At 40.2% G+C, this 10956-nt stretch overlaps 1 protein-coding gene across 1 annotated transcript in view; it reads right to left on the bottom strand.

Moving 5' to 3' along the window:
• The window catches only part of BEND6 (BEN domain containing 6), a 46072-nt gene extending 44639 nt beyond the window's left edge, over positions 1-1433 (bottom strand). The window contains exon 1 of the mRNA XM_006835739.1: positions 1314-1433. Coding sequence (XP_006835802.1) covers positions 1314-1433 — 120 coding nt within the window. The remainder of the gene's footprint in view (positions 1-1313) is intronic.
• Positions 1434-10956: the final 9523 nt, after the last annotated feature.

Genomic DNA, 10956 nt, shown 5'->3' with positions numbered 1-10956 from the left:
AGCAGTCAACAACAACAACATATGTATATATATAGTCCTGGTGTGGCACTGTGGGTTAATGTGCTGGACTGCAAAGTAAGTTTGAACCATAAGGTTGGTGGTTCAAGCTCATCAGCCGCTCCTCGGAAACTTGATATAGGGTTGCTATGGGTCAGAACCAACTCGATGGCACTAAACAACAACATACATATACATGTGTGTGTGCACATATATTTGTGTGTGTACATATGTGCACACACATATGTATATATGTTGTTGCTGTTGTTAAGTGCTGTCTAGTTGGTTCCGACTCATAGTGACCTTGTATAGGGTTTCTGTGGTTCAAACTGACCATATGTTCGAGTGTTTATTCCATGGTGCCACCAGGACACATATACATATATGTATATATATATAATCGGAGATCAATCATATAATTGTGTAGTGCCATAGGATAGCACTCAACCTCAAGGTGTTTTTGAACTTCAAGGTCAGTGGTTCAAACTCACTGGCTGCTACCTGGAAACCCTATACAGTTTGCTATGAGTTGGAATGACTCTATGGCACACAATGACAACATAATCAGTTGCTGCTTTAAGCTGATTGTGACTCATGGTGATCCCATGAAAGTCAGACTAGAACTGTGCTTCCTAGAGTTTTCAATGGCAGATTTTTCAGTACACTGTGAGGCATTTTTTCTGAGGTGCCTATTGGTCGATTTGCACCACCAACTTTTCATTTGGTAGTCAAGTGATTAACTGCAACCCAGGGCCTCGCATACCTAAATTGTTAATTGCCATCCAGTCAGTTCCTACCCATAGCGACCCTGTATAGGAGTGGTTGCTGAGCTTGAACCGCCGACCTTGAAGTTCAAACTGACTTTACAGTCTAGTGTATCTATCCACAGTGCCACACCAGGACTCCAGTCATACCTAAATGGTGGTGGTGTGCCGTGGGGTCCTAGTGACCCTGCATAGGGCTTCCAAGGTTGTAAATCTTTACAGGAGCAGAAAGCCTCATTTTTATCCTGCAGACCAGAAAGCTGGTAGTTTCAAACTGCTGACCTTGAGGTTAGTAGCCCAACTCATAACCATTACGCTACCAGAGCTTCTTTCATACCTAAACAGAAGCAGGTAAATTATCTTTTGAATATGTTTCTAACTTAACTCATTCAACATTCAAAGGAGAACATGACACTGTATGTAGTTCTTGGTTGAATAAAATTTAAAGAAAAAAAAATAGAGGAGGAGAAAGAACTAATAAATTATTAAAGGTATTATGGGATTATGGTTGAACTAGATAATAAAATTATATCAAGGTAAAAGAAAACCAACCTGCTCTTTACCCACGTCACTATTTGCATTCTCTGAGTTCATTGTCTCTGTTCTTTTCCTCTTTCCTTTCCTAAAAACTTCAGTATTGGTAAGTCCATCCGCTTGCAACATCGTCTGCATTTTCTCAATTAGTTATCAAGGGTCTTTTGAAATCATGAGAGGAGGAAATACCCATGAAGATGATGCTATTATAGAAGTAGCACATAAATTAATGTTTTTCCTTAAAAAAAAGCATACACACATTTAAAAAGGATACATTAAAACTCTGTTTGATAACATAGCCATTCTTATAAAGCACTTTTACTACGCATTTTTAAACTTTTTTATCTTTCACTTCCCCACTCACCAAATCACTACCCATTTCGGTTTCTAAAGTCTTTAGTTTCATAATCAAAATGTGGATATTCACATATCTATGAAGGAATTTACAGTGAGTTATTACTTACAAAATCAAACAGTGTAAAAAATTTCCATCTTTACAAGTGTTTTCTTTTCAATCAGTTGTGAGGAGTCTGAAAAACAAAGTAGAAACATAAATTTATGTGAACACCATCTCAGAGAAATGCAACTATTCATCTAGGAAAAAGACAGTAATAGCAGATCTCTCTAGGACCAGAATATTCCAGGGAAAGAAATAAGAATTACTTAGAGATTTTTGTTTGCTTTTGTTAATGTAAACCCTGAAACCTTGAAGTGACAGAATTTTCCTTGATACACTGAATAATTATGCCATAAAGAATGGGGGAAAAAATCTCAAGGGCAACAATACAGTTCATATAAATGGTAAGGACTAAACATTTTTCAAAACGTAGTAAAGTAGATGAAAACAGAATTGAAATGTCAATGTTAACTTTTGCTACATGCATATCATGATGCAGCACAGTAGGTCTCAGCATCCTAATTGTAATATATCATGGGAGCAACATTCATTATAAAGTAGAAAAGCATACAGAGCATGGAAAAAGTGGAAGTGTAAAAGTTTTCCATTCTGCACTCTTCCCTTTTTAAAGTAAATAAACAATAAGGTTTTAATAGTTACAGTTTTTTACTTTTTAAACTCTTTCATGTGTGCTAAAAATTATTTTAAGCTTGCAAATCACTAAAGGCAAATTGGTTCACCAAAATATAGGCTTTGCATTATTCCTAACAGCCTTCGAACTTTTTTCTCATTAACAGAATTTGGTTAAAGGACAAATCCTCATGTTTCTTAACAAACACAAAATTAAAGACCAACCAGGATGGACAGATATATCAAACTTCTTTTAGGATGACTAATTACTAGTGTTCAGTATATTGCAGGCCCATTTTCTGTTAACACATACACAAATACGGGGTTACATGACTATAATACATGCCAGTTAATAAATTCATATTGAATATTATAAATGATTTTATATTAAATATTATTAGTTTCTGATAGCTAGTGAAAAATTTACCTTGTAGCGATCTCTCTTTCTTATTCTCTCCCTCTCCCATAATGTTTCTTAATGAAAGTAATTAATCCTGTATACAATTACAGGGGGCAAGATTAAATATGATCACACTCAGGAGAAACATATCCAAGATATGTTTTATGACTCTTGGTGTGGCACTGTAGGATCAGCACTGGACTGTGAACCACAAGGTTTGGCACTTCGAACCCACCAGCAGCTCCTTGGAAACCGCATACAGGGTCATTATGAGTCGAAACTGCCTCAATGGCACTTAACAACAACAACAATATAAGTCAATGGATTTCAAACTTTTTTTTTTTTTACCACAATTCACAACAAATAAATAGCATTTTACATTTTGACTCAGAAAATACATGAAACAATCCTTACCCTTAATAAATGTCATGCATTCTTTCAGTTTCTCTTCCATCTACTGTATTCTATTTAAAAGCACATTAAACTGATTTCACAACCCACTAATGGGTTACGATACAAAGGTTAATAAACATGATCTAAACAACAACAAAATCATGAAAGTAATAATATCTAAGAATTAAGGCATAAAGATGAGTTTGTTGTTGTTATTAAGTGTCATCAAGTTGATTCCAACCCATATTGACTCTGTATAGGGTTTCCAAGGAGCAGCTGGTGAGCTTGAACCACCCACCTTGCAGTTCAAATGACTGCAGTCTGATGCATTAGCCCACAGTAATGAAAATAAAGATTGCATACATACACAGACGAGAAATCGAGATTGGAATGGCTCTAAATGATTGTGTACATTTTCAAGCAGTACCCACAACACTAAGTACCACCCACTCAGCCTCAAAACAATATTTGGGTACCTTTCTCATTAGTCCAGGTATTCTCAACTGCTGGGAGGAAATTACTCATTTTACATGGCACCTAACAACAGCAATTTAGGGAGCTCTTTAACTTACTCTTTCCTCCCTCCATTTCCAAATGATGTCAAACACATTTACAATTTCCAAATTGTTCTAGGAGTATCCTGACTAAGAAGATGCTCAGCATACTTTGTTATTGTTGCTGTCACGTGCTGTGTAGTCAGTTCTGACTCATAGTGAGCTTGTGTAAGATTTCTGAGGAGCGACTAGTGAGTTTGAACTGTTGACTTTGCAGTTTAAACAGACCTTTTGGTTTGGTGCTTATCCTATTGCACTATACCAGGACTTAGGATGGTTCAAAGCTATTGTCAAAGTAAGACAGCATTACATAGATTGGGTTTCAGACTATGCATAAGCCTAAGAAATGTTAAATATGCTAAATCACTTTAAACTTGAAACCCTAATAAGAGATATTTTAAAATTTTTATCAGGGCTTGTAAATGTATTTTTCCTGAAGCTAATTAAATGGATTAGCAGTGATGTTTATGAAAGAAATTAATTTAGCTAGCTCTGGTAGTGTAGTGGTTATGAATCGGGCTGCAAACCCCAAGGTCAGCAGTTCAAAACTACCAGCTGTTCCACAGGAGAAAGATGAGGCTTTCTACTCCTGTAAAGGTTTATAGCCTTAGAAACCCTGTACAGGGTCGCTATGAGTCAGAAATGACTCATAACAACAACAACATTGCCTTATTTGGGGAGCATAGTGGCTCTGTAGGACTAGACTGTGAACCAGGATAAGCACCAGGCTGGCGGTTCGAGCCTACCAGCCACTCCATGGGAGAAAGATGAGGTGTTCTCCTCCTGCAAAGATTTACAGCATTAGAAACCCTATACAGTGTTGCTATGAGTCAGAACCAACGTGATGACACTTAACAACATTTTCCTGTATGACATACTCAGATGTTTTTAATCCTGTCTCTTTCATATAATATTAAAAATAATGGTTAGCATTTACTGACTGCTTGCTATTTATAAGGTCCTGTTCTGAGCATCTATCCTGTATTAACTTATGAATTCCTCATAGTCACTCTCTGTGAGGTAAAATTATTATTCACAGATGAGGGAACTGGGACCCTTAGTTTCTGGTAACCACTCTATAACTAATCCCTACGTTGCTAGACTGGAGAAAGCACTAGCAAGATGCTCCTATAAAGCTTACAGTTTAGGAAACCCTATGGAGGAGTTCTACTCTGTCACATAGGGTGGTTACAACATAGAATCAATCCATTGGCACACAACAGCAACAAGAAACAGGCAAAGAAGGACTCTGGAACCAGAAATTTAGAAATGAGTCATTGAGTCAGTTTTGCCACAGGTCCTGTCAATTCCAGTATGTAGGCTTTTGCTTCTTCACTTGATCAAGTCCCTCACAGGGACTTACTTACCTAAGTTTCCCATTCCTCTCTGAAAATGAAGTCTTGTCTTGCTCACCAAGCGCTTGCTTCTTGGACTACAGGCCTGCTCAGACACACGAGTGCAGATCATTTCACTCACTGTCCTCCAGTTATAGTCTCCAGTCATCTCCACTCTGATCTCAAAGCCTGAAGGTTGATTTTCACGGGTTCCCGTCTTCTTTTTCCATCTGGGTTCAACCAGTGGGGTGTCCCAGTAGGAGTTTAAAAGGAGGGAGGACAGTGAAATAGGAGTGTTCACTCTCCTGGCTCTAGTGCTGTGGGGGTCACCTCAGGCTGGCTATGGCTCTAAACGAAGGGCCGCAGTTCCTCTCATGGAAGCCATAGCTACGTGAATCTCTCCTTTTTGATTGCAATAACTACTTCCTTCTCTCATTTCTCTGGGCGCATCAGTGGCAACACTCCCATTTTTACTGACCCTGATAGAGCACTATCCCTTATGGTTCACATACCTCATCGAAACCTCTTTAAATATTATCTTTTCAAATTATACTAATTTTAACTGGCCATCTGTTTCCTGTCAAGACCACGGATGATATAACATAGCAGGGTTCCTCATACCTCCTGACTGCCCGGATGTGTATTTATTGTCAGCCAATAGATTCCTTCTGCCATCAGAACTTCCACCTGCTATCTTTCTGGACATCTGATGTTGACAATATGCCCTGAAATACTTTGTTTACTAGAGTATTCCTGTACTACTGGAAAAAGCTGATACTTCGGATTTTCATGTTCTGACATTATCTGTTCTACCACTGATTAACTCTCTTTTTAGTGGGGAAGGTATAGTTCAGTGAAAAAGGGGAAACCACCTTTTTTTTTTTTTCTTAATGCAATAAGCACTAAGACCTCTATTACTGGTATTTTTAGTGTCACTGGCTCCACACAATTTAGCTTCCTTTTTTGTACTCCTCACCTGTTGACCTGGAAAGAGAACCAGATGCTAAATGACTTAGTATTATCTATAATTAGACCTTAAGGAGCTCTGGTAGCGTAGTGGTTACGAATCGGGCTGCGAACCTTAAGGTCAGCGGTTCGAAACTACCAGCCGCTCCGCGGGAGAAAGATGAGGCTTTCTACTCCCGTAAAGATTTACACCCTCGGAAACCCTGTACAGGGTCGCTATGGGTCGGACCCGACTCGATGGCACTTAACAACAACAACAACAATAATTAGACCTTGAGGGACAATCTTTGTTCCACAATGTCATCTTTCCCCCATCAATTGTCAACCAAAAAACATGCTGCCATATGTGGGACCACCTGAAAGCATGCACAAGAAAGTATGTGCAAAACACAGAGTGACTCCGGGCAAGTTTTCTTAAGGTCTTAAGGCCTCCAAAACTGTTTTCTAAGAAATGTCAGTTTCCTAGGTGTTTTGGGAAGGAGGGAGGTCTGCTCCACATGCAGAGTACTTCAGTCCAGTGCTGGTGGCTGTGTAATTGGAGGAGCCCATGGCTTGCGGTTGAGGCATAAAGACATTGCTCTCCATGCAAGAGTGGCTCAAAGTATTTTCTTGATTGTTGGGCTGAATGTCAGAGTATGGGGGAGGAGAGTCAGGGGTTATTCTGTTACTTGAACGACAAGGTCAGCAGTTCAAAATCACCAGTTGCTCCTCAGAAACCCTATACAGGGTCGCTATGAGTCAGAACCGGCTTGATGGCAACAGCAGCAACAAATTCTGTTACTACCTGCCCCTTCCTTCTCAGTATTTACGTGCCTTCCCCTCCATTGTTCAACAACAGATATAGAATGTTATGGATAGAAAGATATATGGAAGTCCTAACCCCTGGGGAACATGACCTTGTTTGGAAATAGGGTCTTTGAAGATGTTAATAGTTAACATGAAGTCATATTGGAGTATGTCAAGTTTTAATTCAATATGAATAGTGTCCTTATAAAGAAAAGAGAGGAGACCAAAACACAGAAGGACAACTTTCTTGAAAATGAATGCAGATGTTGGAGTTATGCTTCCACAAGCCACAAAAATGGGCTGCCAGATGCTGGGAGAGACAAGATCAATCTTCCTCTGCCAGCACCGTGTTTACAGACATTCGACCTCTACAATGGTGAGACAATAAACTTCTGTTGTTTTTAGCTACCAAGTTCGTGATACTTTGGTATTGCAGCCCTAGGACAAAAAAAACCCAGTAAGCCTAAAGAAAACCCCACTGCCATCACGAGTCAATTCCGACTCACAGTGACTCTATAGGACAGGATAGGGCTGCTCCACAGGGCTTATGAGAGACTCTAAATGTTTATGGGAGCAAAAAAAGAAAACAATCCCACTCCATTGAGTCAATTTTGATTTGAGTGACCTTATATAGGGTTTCTGGAGTCTTGATTGTGGCACTGTGGGCTAATGCATCAGACTGCAAAGTTGTTTGAACTGAATGGTTGGTGGTTCAAGCTCACCAGCTTCTCCTTGGAAACCCTATACAGGGTTTCTATGGGTCGGAACCAACTCGACAGCACTTTACAACAACATATAGGGTTTCTGAGACTATACATCTTTTTTTTTTTAATGTTTTATTGTGAATTATGTGATAGTTTACATGGAAGAACATTAGCTTTACATTCATCCTATCATATATCATTTCATTGCCATGGCTACAATCCCTTCGATGCATCATCAATCAACCAAATGGTACACTCTGCAAGCCTGCCCCCTGGTCATCAGCACACAGCCCCTCTCTCTCTCTCTCTGGGTCTAGAGTGCCCAGCTGCTCCATCTCTCCATGTCATCGTCTCTGTCTCCATCTCTATTGTCACTCTGGGTAGGGTTCCACACTCTGCTCTTCTCCCTTGATGGTCTCAGGGACTTTTGCTCCTGGACTGCAAAGTCAACCACTCCCCTCCTTTTACTACAAAACATCTACCTTTACATTACCAACCCTCACAGTCAGTCCTGATAGTAATTATTCACTATTGTACCACATGAATGGTGTGGCGCCGTGGGCTAATGCATCAGACTTCAAAGTTGTTTGAACTGCAAGGTTGGTGGTTCAAGCTCACCAGCTGCTCCTTGGAAACCCTATACATGGTCATTATGGGTCAGAATCGACTCGACAGCACTTACCAACAACAGCAACCACATGAATGCTATCCACATCTCCTTTCATCAGTCCTGCCCAGACAGATTGGATACTACTCAGTGATTTACTTTCTTCCGTGCCCTCTGGATCTAGGCTCCCTCTTGAAAGCTTGTAAGCCAGTAACTTCTTGCTTTTGTAGCTCCCCATTCCCCCACCATTTTGGGTAGCCAGTGTCCAAGTTGCCTATCCCTGTCTACCCTGTGTATTGAGGGGGTGGGAAGGATCCTCGCTGTAAAGATGTTACCGCTTTTGAGCTACTGCACCTACTGGTGTAGGTCCAGTTCATCAAATTGTATCAGATTACTCATTTTTCCTCTTCTTTTTTCTTCTAGTTGAGTTCTGATCATCCAGCCATTGAAGCCAAGTCAAGTAGGTATTATATACAAGTGTGGGTGTTCTTGTGCATATGCCCTCTCTTTTTATCAGCTGAATGCTTCCTTTTCCACTTTAGTCCTCTGTGGCTATGTCACTGACTCTGGGCCCAGGAGTCCCCAGGTCTTGCCAAATTGCTGGCCAAGCAGGTCTCCACCCGGGGTCACAGGGTCTATTGAATGTGGTAGGACTTAGATCACAGCTTCATTGCTGTTTTTCCCTCACTTCCCTTTATCGGTGACCAACGTGGTCATCAGTCAGAGCATATGTCTGCTCGTATATTCCCATTGAGTCTCAGTCTTGGAAGGGATTTGCTCTGAGGGGACTGGACCGCTTGCTGTGATGTCTCCTAGGCAAGCAACTTGCTTGCTCTTGGAGTAGTCAGTTGGACTATTTTTCCTGTTGGTCTTTCTTTCAAGTAGTATCTGCTATTCTTCTAGCTGCTCCAGGCTGGTCTGCTTGTCTTTTCCAGTGGAAATTTCCCACCTCAGAAGATTCTGGATGGAGTTCAGGATTCCACCTATGGTCTTATGTACTTCAGAGGCTCCGGAGACTATAAATCTTTCTCCCAAGGAGTAGCTGGTTGGTTTGAACTACTGACATTGCTGTTAGCAGTTCAACACTTAACCGACTGTACCACCAGGGCTCCTAGTCTAAAGAAAACCAACAAATCCAACCCACTGCCATCAAGTCAATTCCAACTCATAAAGACTCTATATAGGGCTTCTGGGACTATAAATCTGTGTAGGAACAGAAAGTCTTATCTTTCTCTCCTCAAGTGACTGGTGGATTTGAACCATCAACCTTATAGTTAGCAGCTCAATGCCTAATCCACAGTGCCACCAGGATACTTTAGCCTACAGAAAAGTAGGATCAACTAAATATTTTATTTTAGGGTAACAACAACTCATGTGGATGCCTAGTGTGGCATGGTAGGATAAGCACTGGACTGTAAACCACAAACTAAATGGTTCAAACCAGACCTTGGAAACCCTATAAAGGGCCACTATAAGTTGTAACAGATTTGGTGGTTTTAACAACAACAGCAACAGCAGAATTCATGTAGGGATCCTGGTGGGGCAATGTAGGATAAGCAGTGGACTACTAACCACAAGGTTGATTTTTCAAATCCACCAGCCACTCCTTGGAAAGGCTCTACAGGGAAGCTATGAGTCAGAACATAACAACAACATAATTCATGTAAAGGATCTTCTGTTTTACCCTTTTTTATTCATTTAGAACATTCTATTAATCTTGAAAGTTGTATGCAAGATGAGATCATTATGCTTTTGCTTGAAGTAAGCACATTTTATAACATTAATGCATTAGATCAATATTTTAAACTCATGAAATTTATTGATTCTGACCAAGTCAATGTCTATGCATAAAAATCAGGAATGACACAACTTTCAAATACCAATTTATCTTATGAATCCTAACATGAAAATTCCATTCAACCCACTATCATTCAGTCAATTCTGACTCATAGTGACCCTATGCATGGTACCTGAGGCTATTAATCTTTATGGGAGCAAAAAGCCTCCTCTTTCTCCCACAGAATGGCTGGTGGATTTGAACTGCTGACCTTGTGGTTAGTAGCCTAACATGCAACCCAACTCCAACACGAAAAGACAACCTAATTTCTCTTTTAAGTCAAACTGTTGTACTCTATATTAATGTCACATGTGAATTAAGTAACTGGTTACCATTTCTCAATGGAATCATGACACCTCAGGAAACTGAATCTGCCCACAGGATTGAGAAAAGCACGGATGAAACAACTAGCTTCATGCTATGACAGAAAGTGATCAAAATGATAAGAAGTTGGAACCTAATGTCTTCAGAATATGGTGGAGCTAGGGAATTGAGAAAGGCAAATTTCACAAATATGACAAAATTGAAAAGCTACAAATAATAGGTTCTTGTTGTTGTTAAGTGCCATAGAGTCAGTTCCAACCCATAACAACCCTGCATAGAGTTTCCAAGGAACGACTGATGAGATTGAACCACTGACCTTATAGTTCAAACGGAGGTGAAGCTAAATGCTTGGTATATATGGGCAGCCTTCCATGGTGGAGGGCAGGGTCGTTCCAGTGGAATTGAGGACCCCAATTACACAGATGACTTCACAGCAGGCTGTGGAACACTGAAATGTCTCATGAACTGTAGCTTGAGGTAGAATTTAGGAAGAGTGTCTGCTAGATTCACCATCCTGTCTAAGTGTACTTTCTGGAAGCCTGATGTTAAGTCCATTTGCTTTCTCTTTTAGGCTTTAATATTGTGAAGATCCAGCATTGCAGTGGCTCCATAGGATAAGCACTGGACTGCAAACCACAAGGTTGGAGGTTGAAGCTCACCAACCACTCCGTAGTAGAAAGATGAGGTATTCTGCTCACGCAGTGATTTAAAACCTGAGAAACCCTATAC

Source organism: Chrysochloris asiatica, unplaced genomic scaffold, assembly GCF_000296735.1.
Source record: "Chrysochloris asiatica unplaced genomic scaffold, ChrAsi1.0 scaffold00019, whole genome shotgun sequence".
NCBI lineage: Eukaryota > Metazoa > Chordata > Mammalia > Afrosoricida > Chrysochloridae > Chrysochloris > Chrysochloris asiatica.
The sequence above is the reverse complement of the archived record's forward strand: the minus strand, read 5'-3'. Positions and strand labels throughout refer to the sequence as shown.